Source organism: Phyllopteryx taeniolatus, chromosome 19 (genome assembly GCF_024500385.1).
Source record: "Phyllopteryx taeniolatus isolate TA_2022b chromosome 19, UOR_Ptae_1.2, whole genome shotgun sequence".
In the NCBI taxonomy this organism is placed as follows: Eukaryota; Metazoa; Chordata; class Actinopteri; order Syngnathiformes; family Syngnathidae; genus Phyllopteryx; species Phyllopteryx taeniolatus.
In genome coordinates, this window is record NC_084520.1 from 2,240,787 (window position 1) to 2,257,489 (window position 16,703).

A 16,703-nucleotide genomic window follows, 5' to 3' on the forward strand; every position below is an offset into this window, starting at 1 on the left:
ACCGTGGCCGACTGGTTAGAGCGTCAGCCTCACAGTTCTGAGGACCCGGGTTCAATCCCCGGCCCCGCCTGTGTGGAGTTTGCATGTTCTCCCTGTGCCTGCGTGGGTTTTCTCCAGGCACTCCGGTTTCCTCCAACATCCCAAAAACATGCATGAATTGGAGACTCTAAATTGCCCGTAGGTGTGAATTTGAGTGCGAATGGTTGATTGTTTGTATGCGCCCTGCGATTGGCTGGCAACCACTTCAGGGTGTAGCCCGCCTCCTGCCCGATGATAGCTGGGATAGGCTCCAGCACGCTCGCGACCCTAGTGAGGAGAAGTGGCTCAGAAAATGGATGGATGGGTCTTTGTTGTGTATTGAATTGAATATCGGTTGAAAAGGATTTGCAAATCTTTGCATTCTGTTTTATTTACATTGTACACAATGTCCCAACTTCATTGGAATTTGGGTTTGTGCAAGGTTGAAAATGTATAACCTAGCTGACATCAAGCAATTACGATTATAAAGAGAAAACAAACACAACTCGGCTCCTTGTCTTAAGAGTCTCAAGCCTGGCGTATCCTCCAGATCTCCACCTCCATCTTGCCAGACAAACAAATATTGATCACGCATGATTGAGAACTCTATGAAAAAAAATCTACTGTATATGCATACTTAATTGTGGTTTACTCCCATCAAGTTACCTGGCAACATCAGAATCAGAATCATCTTTATTTGCCAAGTATGTCCAAAAAAAACACACAAGGAATTTGCCTCCGGGAGTTGGAGCCGCTCTAGTACGACAACAGACAGTCAATTGACAGAGAACACTTTTGAGACATAAAGACATTGACAAAAAAAAAAAACAGTCACTGAGCAATAAAGGGTTGCTAGTTATCTGGTACATTTATTTTATTTTTTTGGACAATTGTGCAAAAAGAAGTCACTGATGGTGTAGTGGTACACTCGCCTGACTTTGGTGCAGGTAGCATGGGTTCAGTTCCCACTCAGTGACGGTGCGAATGTGAGTGTCTATATGTGCCCTGCGACTGACTGGCGACCAGTTCAGGGTCCGCCTTTCGCCCGAAGTCAGCTGGGATAGGCTCCAGCGTCCCGCGACCCTAACCAGGATAAGCGGTGTTGAAAATGGATGGATCGATGGAAATTGTGCAAAAAGATGCCGAGTCCTCTAGCACTTACTGCAGTTAGAAAGACTGATATTGCAATAGTCCGGTGCAATGACCATTGTGCAAAGGGCGCCGAGACTTCAAGGAGTGTATGCGGTTTAAAGTGACGAGTAGTGCGATAATCTGGGACTATGTTGATTGTGCAAATGTTGCAGATACTCCTCAATCAGTGTGCAAATGGAGCAGATGCTACTCTGGCATCTGGCGATGTGACTTCACAATGTGAGCGTCCAAAAGTTTCCCATTACAGCAAGATGAAATAATTTTCCAAGGCTCAATAATACAGGCTAGAATTACCTCTCTAAGTGTACCATCAGTGAATGTTTTCAGTGTAGAAGTCAATCAGATATTTGAGAAAAAATATCAGAGATTTTATTTACAGGCCATATCACCCAAGTCCTACTTTGCAGCCCAGCTACTCACAGATTTCTAACGTGATCACATTTATTTTTATTCACAGATTTTGGCACTAGCGGCACGGTGGACGACTGCTTAGAGCGTCAGCCTCACAGTTCTGAGGACCCGGGTTCAGTCCCCGGCCCCGCCTGTGTGGAGTTTGCATGTTCTCCCCGTGCCTGCGTGGGTTTTCTCCGGGCACTCTGGTTTCCTCCCACATCCCAAAAACATGCATGAATTGGAGACTCTAAATTGCCCGTAGGCATGACTGTGAGTGCGAATGGTTGTTTGTTCCTATGTGCCCTGCGATTGGCTGGCAACCAGTTCAGGGTGTACCCCGCCTCCTGCCCGATGACAGCTGGGATAGGCTCCAGCATGCCCGCGACCCTAGTGAGGAGAAGCGGCTCAGAAAATGGATGGATGGATGGATTTTGGTACTATGTCACAGCATTGAAGTCTACTTCACATTTTTTAAAATGTATTCTTCTGAAGACCTGCAGTTGCAGTATAGTAGGACAGAGTTCCTTTACCTTTTCCATGGAAATACAGCGTGGAAATGTTTGTGTCTACAATGTGTTGAAAGTCTGGGAGGAGCAATTTCTTGCATAATTATCAAAAAAAACCCTTTTTTGGGCAGGTGTCCTGTATTCAGATTTCCACTTTACGTAGCAATTCTTGGAGCATAAACACCCATGCAAGTGAAAGAGGTTTGAGCTGAATCTGAAAAGAATCTAACAGTTTTTTATTATATGGTACTGAAGAACTTCCACTTACACTCTAATAGTCAATAAGATTTGAAAGCCAAAAAAAATGCAGCTGCTTAATTGTTGTTTTTTTCCCCCCCTCCTAACTGTAGAAAGTCGGTGGCAGCATGCGGCCTTGGAAGCGCCTCTTTTTTGTGCTTCGTTCCTATACGCTTTTCCTCTACAAAGACAAAAGGGAGGCTGTTCTTCATGGGACAGGGCCTGCTTTAGGTCCAGATGAACATGCCCAGGTCAGCATTCGTGGATGCCTGGTCGACATTGCTTATAGCGAAACAAAGCACAAGCACACCCTGAGACTGATGACACAGGACCTCTGTGAGTATCTGCTCCAGGCTGAAAACAGGGATGACATGTTGGCATGGATCAAGGTTATCAGAGAAAACGGCAAGATTGACAATGAGGTCAGATCAGAGCATGTTCAATCTTGGAAAATTAACTCAAAACTGACTTGTTCATTTATTTTATTTATTATTTCCATTTCTTGTAGGAGATTGGTTCCTCAAGACAGGCTCTTATCAACAAGAAGCTGAATGACTACAGAAAACAGAGGTCAGAATGATGATCTAAATATAGCAAAACTCATTGCTTGATTACAACTGTCGCTTACTCCTTGGAAGTCACTGTAGCTCTGGGCTGAATGCTAGTCAAAAACCTTTACCTAAATGGCAGTTGACACAAACAAATGGGTGTTCTACTTTTTGTCCTTCATATAAATGATGTCAACCATTTGACCCTATAATAAAATGTGTTTTCAACTTAGTATGCAAGTTAAGTATAATCATTTTCTGAGTTTTGGCTCATCTGTGAAAGTTTTTGCATGTTGTTTCTGCTTTCTCACACAGGCTTAATAATTAGTTTCCCAGATGTGCTCAATTAAAGGAATATTACTTAAGAGATTATTCCACAAGCAAGTAGCAAGTTACATTTTCTAAGCATGATAGAGTAAAAGAAGGATATTTCTGCTGGTGTGTGTGGAATTGTAATTTGCCTTAAGAAAGGAATAAAAATTGGAAATTTCAAGCAAATCATCGCAATCTTGTGTGTGTGATTCAGAGAGATTCAGATTCAGAGAGAGTTTGGTCAGTCAGGTAAAAGTGCTTCTAGATATAAAAGGAGAAAGATTCCTGGTGTCATCATGCCCTGACCTCATCCCAATTCCCTCATCCCTAAGATCTATGATGGTGGATGGCACGGTACTGTACCTCCAAACAACAAGTCTGGGAGGCAACTTTTGTATCCTCAAATGAAATACAGGCATAAACTATCAATGGACATACAAGTTAAATGGATGAAAGAGTTGTTCAAGGAATATCGAAGCAGGGCTTCTATGTTAAGATAAGAAGCAATTCAAATTAAATTTAGAACACTGTATTTTAAGTATTTTTAAAAGTAAAATAGTTCTATGAAATCCCCATTATTAGAGAAGCTAATATAATTGTTGATTATCATCCATCCATTTTCCATACTGCTTATCCTCACTAGCGTCGCGGCCGTGCTGGAGCCAATACCAGCTGACTCTGGTCGAGAGGCGGGATACACCTTGAACTGGTCACCAGCCAATCACAGAGAACAACCCTGTTGATTATCAAAACATTTTATTGACCGTGAATCATATTGACTATTTACGGAAATGAACAAAAACATCATCTGCCTAATTATTTGGAACACAGTGTAGTCTTTTTTTCTTGTTTTTTTAAATAATTGCTACCACATTTTGACAATGCTTTTGTATCATTTGCCACAGTCTTACAGGTAACAAAGCTGATTCTTCCCTTAAAACTCACCGTATGATGCCTCCCTTCCTCTTGGGTAAGAATGACAACACGTCAATGAATCAATCATCCAAAACTGGTGAGTATAAACATGGCTTTGCTCTTTCATGTTGTCCAAACAACAAAGCCACACCAATAAGTACATGGGCATTTTTGATAAAACAAAATGCTTATATCAGTACTAATTCTGAAGTAAAAATGTGAATATATGTGTGTCTTGTGGACTCAGTTGACAACAAGACACCATGGGGCATCAATATCATGAAGTCCAAGACGACAAGCTATCCGAAGGCTTTTGGTGTGCGACTGGAGAACTGTCAGCCTGCTGTAAACTACAAAGTAAGCCCAGTGACAAAAAACAAACTAACAGATAAAAGGGGCCATAGGGGTTGGGTGCAGTGTGAGCTGGGCGGTGGCCGAAGGCAGGGACCTTGGCGATCCGTGGAATGACGTGGAATGTCAACTCTCTGGCAGGGAAGGAGTCCGAGCTGGTGTGTGAGGTCGAGAAGTTCAGACTAGATATAGTCGGGCTTGCCTCCACACACGGTTTGGGCTCTGGAGTTGCCCACGGTGAGAGGCGGCGAGCAGGTGTGGGCATACTTATTGCCCCTCAGCTCGGCGCCTGTACGTTGGGGTTCACCCCGGTGGACGAGAGGGTAGCGTCCCTCCGCCTTCGGGTGGGGGGACGGGTCCTGACTGTTGTTTGTGCCTATCCACCAAACAAAAGTTCAGAGTACCCAACCTTTTTGGATTCCTTAGAGGGGGTGCTGGACTCCATCGTTCTGCTGGGAGACTTCAATGCTCACGTGGGAAATGACAGTGAGACCTGGAAGGGTGTGATTGGGAGGAACGGCCCCCCCAATCAGAACCCGAGCGGTGTTCTGTTATTGGACTTCGGTGCTCATCACGTATTGTCCATAACGGACACCATGTTCAAGCATAAGGGTATCCACATGTGCACTTGGCACCAGGACAACCGAGGTCGCAGTTCGATGCTCGACTTTGTGGTGGTGATGGTGGGGGAAGATTCCAGTCCAACGAGTCAGGCCCAAACGTATCGTGAGGGTCTGCTGGGAACGTCTGGCAGAATCCTCTGTCAGAAGGAGTTTCAACTCCCACCTCCGACAGAACTTTGCTCATGTTCCGGGGGAGGCAGGGGACATCGAGTCCGAGCGGACCATGTTTTGCGCCTCCATTGCTGAGGCGGCCGAACTAGGGTGTGGCCATAAGGTACTCGGTGCCTGTCATGGTAGCAATCCCCGAACCCGTTGGTGGACACCAACGGTGAGGGATGCCGTCAAGCTGAAGAAGGAGTCTTATCGGGCCTTTTTGGCCTGTGGGACTCCTGAGGCAGCTGATGGTTTCCGGCTGGCCAAGCGGAATGCAGCTTTGATGGTCGCTGAAGCAAAAACTCGGGCGTGGGAGGAGTTTGGTGAGGCCATGGAGAAAGACTACCGGATGGCTTTCTGGAAATTGGAAATTCTGGTCCACCATCCGGCGTCTCAGGAGGAGGAAGCAGTGCACCATCCGCACTGTGTATAGTGGGGATGGGGCTCTGCTGACCTCGACTCGGGACGTTGTGAGTCGGTGGGGAGAATACTTCGAAGACCTCCTCAATTCCCCCGACACGCCTTCCCATGAGGAAGCAGAGTCAGGACACCGTGGAGAGACTACGTCTCTTGCCAGGCCTGGGAACGCTTCGTTGAAGGGCTGGATGAAGTGGCTGGGGAGAGATAAGTCTGGGCTTGACTGCTAAAGCTACTGCCCCCGCGACCCGACCTCGGCTAAGCGGTAGAAAATGGATGGATGGATGGATGGGGTTGGTATGGTGCATGAAACAATGTGGAATCATCCATTGTTCAGGAATTTTGATGAGATCATTCATTTCCATGCCAGTGACAGATACAGTGGAGGCCATACATACGTCGCAGTTAGAATCAGAATGCCATCATTGTCATTGCATTAAATGCAATGAAACTGGAGCACTGCTCCAGTAAGGTGCTTCACCCACACATATCAATAATCGAAAAACACAGTGACATCAATAAACACACTCCTCATAATGTTGCAATAATTTGAGAAAATAAATAATAACGTTCAAAACTTGCTAGGTAAGTGCTTCAGATAAAAATTATCATACATTTTAATCACTGTTTAAAAGAGTCACTGCTTTTGTGGAAAAGTATCTGCTAGTCCTTTACTCAGATGCACCTGTGTCACCTCCCTGAGGGCAGTCGTTGAAACAGTGAGTTGGCAGGGTGAGAGATTCTTATGATATTTGTATTGCTTTTGAAAGTAGTCTACAGTTTGCCATTTCCTCTCAGGAAGGCAGAAGACAGGCAATGATTTTCTTTGCCGTCTTGATGAATCTAGGATTTTTTTGTCTGCTGCAGAGCTTCCGGTGAACCATACGGTCACACAGTACATAAGGATGCTCTTCTATGGTGGAACCATAAAAAAGCACAAGGAGTTTGTTGCAGCTTTTGAAAAAGTCACAGTAAGTGTAGTCACAGCTGTGTGTGTTGTACTGTTAATCTTTGTTGTTTATTTTCGTTCCTTGGTGGGCAGGGTGGCGCTGTCGTGTTTGATAAGCGCATTAAAAATCTAGTCAAACAGGTTTATGAACTCTGTTTATTTATTGCACATCCGCAACAATATAATTTCCAGTTAGCTATTTGCAAAGTTGAACAAAATATATAAAATGTTGATTAATGTTCTTTTCAATTACAGACGATTTTTAGACGATCCCATTGTTAGATAACAATCCATAAGAAGGATTTTAAGGCTATATGTGCATCAATGAGAGGGCTGGAGGGGGAAGAGTGAGGCCACAGAGAGAAGAAATAGCGAGGGTGGAGGACTTTAAAAACTTAGGTCAACAGGTAAAAGTGTGGTAAGAAAGTGAAGAAACGGGTCTAAGCAGTTTGGAGGAATGTGTAGGCTGTGTTACCTGACAAAAGAGTCTCTGCTAGAATGAAGGGCAAAATTTATAAAACAGTGGTGAGGCCGGCCATGATGTACAGATAAGAAACAGTGGCACTGAAGAGACAACAGGAAGCAGAGCTGGAGGTAGCAGAAATGAAGATGGTGGGATTCGCTCTCGGAATGACCAGGTTGGATAGGATTAGAAATGAGCTCATCAGAGGGACAGCCAAGGTTAGATGTTTTGGATACAAAGTTAAGACTCTAAATTGCCCGTCGGTGTGAATGTGAAATGAAAAATGGATGCAAGTGCCAATTTTCCTCCCTTTAATATTCCCTGTTTTAAGGGTACTGTACAGCCATTACGGGCATGACGAGTGGAAAAGAGTCAACGCGAGAAGCATTATACAGATATCTTTGGGTGAGAGGCGGGGTACACCCTGAACTGGTCACTAGCCAATCACAGGGCAGATATAAACAAACAACAATTCGCACTCACATTCATACCTACGGACAATTTAGAGTCTTCAATTAACCTACCGTGCATGTTTTTGGGATGTGGGAGGAAACTGGAGTACTCGGAGAAAACCCACACAGGCACGGGGAGATCGTGCAAACTCCACACAGGCAAGGCTGGATTTGAACTCAGAACTGTGAAGGCGGATGTGTTAACCATTCTTCCACCTTACCGCCGTTGTTACTTAATTTTCAATAAAAATATGAAAACATATAATTGTTTGTGTGGTATTAGTTTCAGCAAGTTAAGTTTATTCTCGAGATTTTGGTGTCAAACCAATTTTAGTTTGTTTAGTTAGTTAGTTTTAGATCTCAAGTGGGCTAGACCAGTATATTCTTGGCCTAATAAGATGATAACAACAATTCAATGTTTCCCCTTTTTTTTTTGGTACAAATAATTAGTAATAACTATATTTGGGGTAATATTAATTTTTTTTTGTTACTATCTTGTTGCAAATCTTGTTTAAAATCATATGACCAAACTGAAATGAATGAAAGGATGAAATGATGAAAGTGTCAGGTGTGGGAAGTAGCTGAACCCAAGAGCAGACGGAAGCTGATGTGAAATGATGAACAGTTTATTGAGCAAAGGTTATGGAAGTGGTCCTGGATGTGTTGACAGGCGGCAGGCAATGGACCGAACAGGGGGCTGGCAGGAATAACGTGGGTCAGGAACACTGGGAACGAGGAGACATAAGAGTTGACAAGGAAACGAGGAGTTGAGTAGCTTACATGAATACGGTGGGCCGTGGTACCGCTAGGAGAGGCTGCAATACTTTGGCGAGGATTTCCGGGAACAGGCAGGCTTAGATGGTGGTGGTGATGAGGGTTGATTGGAGACAGGTGAGGAGAAGCTGAAACAGAGAGGGGAGGTGAGAGAGAGGACGAGAGGGCGCAAAGCGCCATCCAGGCTCCAAAACGGTACTGCAGAGCAGTACGTGACAGAAAGAATGAAAATCTGTTTTCATTTACAGTTGCAACTTACTTAACGCCACATTATTTGGCTTTTTTTAATCACAACACATCTTCCATCTTGTCTGTTTTGATTAGTACATACAGTATTTACGTAAAGTATCACCACTGAAGTTCTTTCCCATCACATGATCCCTTGTCTCTCCAGTTTGTCCCCCAGATTGTGGAGATGTGTTGTGGTGTGGTCGAAGCGACAGGTCTAGAGTACACTGGAATCTACCGGGTGCCAGGAAACAATGCCATGGTGTCCAACCTGCAGGAACATCTCAATAAAGGTTTTGACATCAACACTGCTGAGGAGGTATGGAGCGCCATGTCATAAACCAATGGAAATCTGCATAAGCATTATTATTTGAATCATTTTGTGATTGTAGCTCATTTTTTAAGTCAGCAGCAAATATCTAAAACAAAAAAAATCTCTTCTCCTTCTCCACAGAGATGGCAGGATTTGAATGTAATCAGCAGCCTACTGAAGTCATTCTTCCGGAAACTGCCTGAGCCACTGTTTACTGACGGTGTGTAAAGGCATTCTCAAGTTGTGTGGTTGTGGAAATAGCCATAATTCAACACATTCCGAAAACAAACAAACAAACAAATAAATGAATATATAAATAAATAAATACAAATCCTAAATCCTATCGTTTTGCAGACAAATACACTTACTTCATTAATGCCAACCGGATAGAAGACACGAGGGACCGCCTGAAGACTATGAAAAAATTGGTATTTCATTAAAAAAAATGAATTCTAAAGATTTGTCGTTGTTGTCTAACATGATGTCTTGTTTCCCGCCAGATTCATGATCTCCCAGATCACTACTACCATACCCTCAAGTTCTTGGTGTGTCACCTAAAAAGGGTGGCAGATCACTCTGAAAAAAATAAGGTACCGCCAAATTAAATGTGATGACATTTTTAACGTGATTTGTGACATATAAAGTATCCAATTTTTAGCATCAAGGATGGATACTATTTCATATCCAATTTCCAGATGGAGCCAAGAAACCTGGCTCTGGTGTTTGGTCCGACGCTGGTGAGGACATCAGAGGACAATATGACAGATATGGTCACCCACATGCCTGACCGCTACAAAATAGTAGAGACACTAATCCTACATGTAAGAAGGAAGACCTTATTCCACCCTTGTAAAACAAACAACAGTGAAACCTTCAAAATCAAACACAGTTCGTGCTGGAATGCTGTCTGAACTCTGCTATGTTAATACTTGACTTAATGTATTTTTACTGATTAGAATCTCTCAAAGCACGTACATTTACATGGAGTATATGTAAATGAAACTCCTATGTTCCAAAGACTTCATCATTTAACCTGATTTTTATTATTATTATTATTATTACACATTACTCACACCAAAAAATATTTGGATTTCGGGTTAAATTTCAGGATTAGGTAGCCTTTACAGGTGAGGTCAATTTGACCTTCTATAAACTTTTGAATGCGCATGTCCAATTGAATGTTTCCACACACAAGGAGCTGAACACTAAAGTTTTGACCGATCAACCATACCTTGCCATTATCAAAGAACTGAGCTTAACTGAGCGTCATCAGCAGGTTGCAACATAGATACAGGAAGACAGGAAGAGTGACTGAGAGGCGTAGAAGTGGACATCCTTGGAAATGTATTGCTCCGATTCATAGATTAGACCAGGGGCAATTCTAGGTTCTAGGTTTAGGAGTGCTGAGCTCCCAGCCAGGCAAGATACAGTAAATTCCAGTCTTTTGAACAGTCTATTACAAACATCAAGCACCACCACTGTCTTTTGGGATCAAATTCTTGGATCGGATCTTGTACTGTAGTTGATGGAAGCCATTTTGACAATCAACCTCGGTGGTGGTGATCGAGCCATAATAATGTGCAGTACTGTAGGTAGGCCTACAAGTGTTGGATGCGCAGAATTGGTTTTAGAACTGAGGTTAGCTCAGTGAAGCTTTCAGGGACCGTCTCCGCAGTTCATTTATCAGCAAAACTTAAAAATCTGTGATGCACAATTTCGCTTTTGAATGTTTTTATCAGGCGCAAAATGCAAATTTTGACTATTGACAAATTTTTGGTTATTTCAAACCATCATATATGAGTACTGAAATTGGAGCTTGGACTTTTTTTTTTTACCTTTATTTGAAATGCAATACACGTGTAAAACACATTAATAGAAATTGATTTTTGTGAATTATTTGAATATTAATATGTCAAACCCCTCTCTTTGCTTTTCTCCCACTGTCAGCTTTCAGTCAGTACGCTATTCAGGAGCGTTGTTAAAATATTGTGTTTCAAACAAGTGCTGTATGGTTTTTAACTTGTCTAAGTGATATAAAAAGGACATACAGTTTAAAAATGTTGCTCATCACAAATTTTAAGGGGGCGGCACAGTGGAGGACTGGTTAGCACAGCTGCCTCACAGTTCTGAGGACCTGAGCCTGTGCGGAGTTTGCATGTTCTCCCCGTGCCTGAATGGATTTTCTCCGGGTACTCAGGTTTCCTCCCACATCCCAAAAACATGCATGATAGCTTGCTTGAAGACTCTAAATTGCCCCTAGGTGTGATTGTGAGTGTGAATGGTTGTTTCTTTAAATGTGCCCTGCGATTGGCTAGCGACCAGTTCAGGGTGTACCCCGCCTCACGCCCAAAGATAGCTCAGGATAGGCTCCAGCATGCCCACGACCTTAGTGAGGATAAGCGGTACAGAAAATGAATGAATTTTAGGGGTGCTGGGATTCATTTTAGGGGTGACTCAGCACCCCCCAAAGGGGGCTAGCAACATCTATGGCTCAGACACCTATTGTGAATTTTACTTCTTGTTAGAGAACAGCAAGTTGTCCATAAAGTACTGAAACATTGAAGAGCTGAACATGTGCATTCAAAATGTTAAAGAAGGTGAAATTAGGTTTACCTATAAAAGTTACACCCCATTTTTAGCTTCATCTTTTTGATGCTCAGTGAGCATCAGAACCCACAATATGCAGACTTATTACATGATGACAGCCCAACCTTGCCAAGTTGTATGACTTCAGGACTATTTCACATTGGAGATTATATTTCCTATGAGACATATCAGTTTGTCTTAACACCTTGCGGTTTCTTCATCTAGTATGACTGGTTCTTCTCTGGCGGAGAACTTGATAAGCAAGAGAAAGCTCCAGACGAGAAAATGGAGCATATGCCGAACATTGACCACCTGTTGTGCAACATTGGCAGGCAAGGTATGCCAGGAGAAACATCAGGTGAGGATAGGGACATTGTATATTCATAATAAATAATAAATACTGTGACATTTTCATTGACACACTATATTGACATAGCACAATGTGTTCCAACCTATTATACAGATACGATTTGTTTTAGATAAACATTTGAGTTTTAGTTTTCTGCGGAACTATTTGTACAGTATATCTTTCCCAGGGTTGGCAAACTCATTTTTATCTTCGGCCACATTGTTGGTACCATTTCCCTTAGAGGGCTGTTATGACTGTGAAACCATATACAATCCCAATTCCAATGAAGTTGGGACGTTGTGTTAAACATAAAAAAAAAACAGAATACAATGAATTGCAAATCATGTTCAACCTATATTTCATTGATCTTACTACAAAGACAAGATATTTAATGTTCAAACTGATAAACTTGATTTTTATAACAAATAATCATTAACTTAGAATTTTATGACTGCAACATGTTCCAAAAAAGCTGCGACAGGGTCATGTTTACCATTGTGTTACATCACCTTTTCTTTTAACAACATTCAATAAACGTTTGGGAACTGAAGACACTAATTGTTGAAGCTTTGTGGGTGGAATTCTTTCCCATTCTTGCTTGAGGTACAGCTTCAGCTGTTCAACAGTCCGGGGTCTCCGTTGTCGTATTTTACGCTTCCTAATGCGCCACACATTTTCAATGGAAGAGAGGTCTGGACTGCAGGCAGGCCAGTCTAGTATCAGCACTCTTTTACTACGAAGCCACGCTGTTGTAACACGTGCAGAATGTGGTTTGGCATTGTCTTGCTGATAAATGGCTTTTGCTTTGCATAGTAGAGTTTTAATTTGCACTTACGGATGTAGCACCAAACTGTATTTCCTGACATTGGTTTTCTGAAGTGTTCTTGAGCCCATGTGTTGATATCCTTTACATATGGATGTCGGTGTTTGATGCAATGCCACCTGAGGGATCGAAGGTCATGGGCATTCAATGTCGGTTTTCGGCCTTGCCGCTTACATGCAGTGATTTCTCCAGATTCTCTGAACCTTTTGAGGATATTATGGACCGTAGATGATGAAATCCCTAAATTCCTTGCAATTATACATTGAGGAACATTGTCCTTAAACTGTTGGACTATTTTCTCACGCACTTGTTCACAAAGAGGTGAACCTCGCCCCATCTTTGCTTGTGAATGACTGAACAATTCAGGGAAGCTCCTTTTATACGCAATCATGGCACCCACCTGTTCCCAATTAGCCTGTTCAACTGTGGGATGTTCCAAACAGGTGTTTGATGAGCATTCCTCAACTTTCTTTTTTGCCACCATTCCCAGCTTTTTTGGAACGTGTTGCAGCCATTAAATTCTAATTTAATGATTATTTGCTAAAAACAATAATGTTTATCAGTTTGAACATTAAATATCTTGTCTTTTTAGTTTATTCAATTAAATATAGGTTGAACATGATTTGCAAATCATTGTATTCTGTTTTTATTTATGTTTAACACAACGTCCCAACTTCATTGGAATTGGGTTTGTAAATGTCTCATCGCCTCAATATAGTATTCAGTGGTAGCTCGTCAATAGAGGGCGGCAGGGCGCCACCCCACCGCTGCTGAGTCATAATAAAAATGAAAATAAAATATTACGATGAAAATATTACAAATTATATATGTAGGATAGTAGGATAAATAGTATACTGTTAATGATTTGTTTATCTCTGGTTGTCTCATTTTATGACACCATTTCCCATTTAGGGCGTATCAAAGCTTTCCCATTGACGCTCGTTAAATGTTTGACATGCACAGTCGATCCTCGTGAAATACAAAAGATATTCCTGAGGTAGGGCGTCGGATTCCAGTGCCCTTTAACGTTAAACAGGGATAATGTTAACCCCTCCCACCCCTATCAAGTAACTGTAAAAAGGGGTTTGGTAGTGAAAAAAAAAGCTTACAATATATTGTCTTTTATTTATTTATTTATTTTTACAAATGATGATTTGACCTTTTGGTACAGCAAGAAAACATGGAAGTTGACGCGAATGATTTGCTTTCGTGGGCCACATAAAATGATGTGGCGGGCTGGATGTGTGCCCCGGCCCTTGATTTTGAGAGCTGTGGTTCAGATGGTATCAAGCTCAGAGAGGTATGATCATTTGTTTCCCAGCTGAGCTTTATTCCAGAAATGTGTTGGAGGTTGGATGGGGAAAAAGAAGGATGTTTCTGCTGATGATAAGCATCATAGTCGTCCACTGTCTTGCGTTGGAAACGAAAACACTGGACATTTCAAGAAAACTTTAGCATCATCATGCTGTTAAATAATTTGTGGGACTCAGAGCCCTAATGTGTTTGTTCCGATGAAGACGTTCTGTCCCCTGCCTCCTGCGCCTTGCTGGAGTCGACAGTCACGTAAACTCCTCCCCAAAAGACACTGACGTCAGGTAGCACGGATAATACCTCTTTAAAGGTCAGAGGACAAAGATGTTAAACATTTTCTTGATAACTCTAGAACCGCTTTACAAACTACATCTGCCATTTCGAAGTGATTATATAGGAGATAGAAGAAGAAGAAGAATCATCTTTTATTGTCATGAACATGCATGCATGCACATGAAATTTGTTCTCTGCATTTAACCCATCACAGTGAACACATACACATGTTAGTGGAACACACTGGAGCAGGGGGCAGCTGAAGCGCCCGGGGAGCATTTCGGGGTATCAGTGTCTTGCTCAAGGACACCACAGCCGTGAGTCCGGGGGATGTTGGTGGATGGTCCAGTCGGGGTTTTGAACCTTGGTCCCCCACGGTGGCAGGCGATGACCTTAACCATTGGGCCACGGCTGCCCGCAGTTGAATCGATAAATATGATTCAGAATGCGCCTTCTGCTTTTTGCATCTAGCGCCTTCCAGTCTTCGGCTATGTCCTGTGTTACTGTGAGGTAACACTAGCCAAACAGCCTGTTCATTCAGTTTTGTGTGCTATTGTTCCATGCTGTTGTTCCCGTCCTTGTATATTTGTTGTCGTATGATATAGCGATTTCAGGATGGTTTATTGTGTGGCATTTGGTTGTACAAATGGTTCAGGCAGTGGAAAGAGTTTCTTTGGCTTTCCAAGTGAAAAAGGTATATGTGACTAGTGGATAGGGAAAGGCAATCGACAGGGGTAGAAACTTTGTAAGCTATGGGTGCCTAGCAATTATTTCAAACTCTGTGCTGCTCACTTCGAACCAGTGTGTTTTGAGAAAGACTTTGATACGGACGTAGAGGCTGAAACCAGCTGCGGTGCCATCGGGACCTGAACCGCCAGCAAGAGAATTAAATCTCACAGCCGCAATGGGGCAGCCGGCGAAGGGCCGTAGACTAAAGATGAGGATTTCCTTGTACAACCCCAATTCCAATGAAGTTGGGACGTTGTGTTAAACATAAATAAAAACAGAATACAATGATTTGCAAATCATGTTCGACAAATATTTAATTAAAAAAGGAGCCCATCAACAGTGTTACTGCTACGACTCGGGCGGCTGTGGCTAAGTTGGTAGAGTGGTCATCCAGTGACTGAAGCATCGCCGGTTCGAATCCCGACACAGACTGTCTGCATGTTGAAGTGTCCTTTGGCAATACACTGAACCCTAACTTGCTCCAAGTGGGCCTGGCAGCCCCTCCCTGAGACATCACTTTCTCGTGGTGGAGGGGTTTGTGTGTACCGATGAGCCTAAGAGCTTTACACCCGTGGTAGGGTCACCCATGGCAAAAAGGTCCTAGGTGAGGGACCAGACAATGTACGGCTCATATGATGATAAACACAAATGGACCTAGGTTTCCCTTGCCCAGACGCGGGTCACTGGGGCCACCCTCTGTAGCCCCTGGAGGTGGGGCTCAAAGGCAAGCGACTAGTTGCCGGTTGCGGGTCCCCATTCCCCTGGGCTCACCACCTGTGGGAAAGCTGGGTGGCGACGGAAGGCGGGGGAGCTTGGCGGTCCGATCTCCATCTACAGAAGCTGGCTCTGGGGACGTGGAATGTCACCTGTCTGGCAGGTGACATTTCCACGTCACTTTTTCATTACTGCTTTGAATAGTGCGAAGGGAAATTTAAAAATAACCTGGAATTATATTAAAAAACTATTGGGTGATACACAAAATAACAAAACAAAACTAATGCAAATTAAATTAAATGGAACCATTCTGATGGAACCTCAAGTGATGGCTGATGCTTTTAACAACTACTTCATTGAATCTGTGTCAGAAATCTCTGCTAAGTTTGCAGTAAAACAAAGGAAGGGATACCCTGCATTGTCTTTACTATTTACTATTTACTATTACAAATATTACTGAGACCAAAGTTATCGATTTAATTCATTCATGTACTTACAGTCAATGATTCTTAGTCACTTTAACGATTGCATAACCAGTTGGTCCCAGGCTGGTCAGAATGCAAAAAAAAACATTGGAAGTTTTGTACAAACAAGTAATTAAAGTGATGGATAAAAAAACAAGGCACTATCATCACTGTGCAATTTAAAAAAAAATACAATCTTTTAAACTGGGACAGTCTTCACATATTTGCAGATTTAAATTTGATTTATAAAGTACTGCATGATTTGGCTCCAGCTCCTCTGGCTGAGTTCATCAGCCAAAGAAACAGCTCTGAGCGTGTCACTCGAGGCTTTGTCAGAGGTGACTGTCTCATTCCTCTGCACAGGAGCACTTTCAGTAAGTCAGCCTGGTCAGTGAGGAGCGCTGGTGAGTGCAACTCAGTACCTGAGGACGTTAAACTGCTAACAAAATACAAGGCCTTCACAAAAAAACTGAAAATGTGGCTAGTTAACACCTATAGCTGCCAACACTAAAAGACAAGTATGTTATGATGTTTTTTGTTATGATCAAATGATTTGTGGTTTTATTCTCTCTTAATAGTATAGTAAGTCTTTGATTATGTATCCTGTATTATATTGTCTTGTAGATGTATTTTACTGCTTTTTTACATCA

The 16,703-nt window shown here is 42.6% G+C and overlaps 1 protein-coding gene across 1 annotated transcript in view; it reads left to right on the top strand.

The window, feature by feature from the left end:
- Window positions 1-16,703, top strand: part of LOC133469225 (rho GTPase-activating protein 23-like) — a 135,104-nt gene that overhangs the window by 102,263 nt on the left and 16,138 nt on the right. The window contains exons 12-21 of the mRNA XM_061756029.1: window positions 2,420-2,728; window positions 2,815-2,876; window positions 4,072-4,178; window positions 4,329-4,438; window positions 8,658-8,810; window positions 8,946-9,024; window positions 9,159-9,232; window positions 9,305-9,394; window positions 9,500-9,625; window positions 11,616-11,748. Coding sequence (XP_061612013.1) covers window positions 2,420-2,728; window positions 2,815-2,876; window positions 4,072-4,178; window positions 4,329-4,438; window positions 8,658-8,810; window positions 8,946-9,024; window positions 9,159-9,232; window positions 9,305-9,394; window positions 9,500-9,625; window positions 11,616-11,748 — 1,243 coding nt within the window. The remainder of the gene's footprint in view (window positions 1-2,419; window positions 2,729-2,814; window positions 2,877-4,071; window positions 4,179-4,328; window positions 4,439-8,657; window positions 8,811-8,945; window positions 9,025-9,158; window positions 9,233-9,304; window positions 9,395-9,499; window positions 9,626-11,615; window positions 11,749-16,703) is intronic.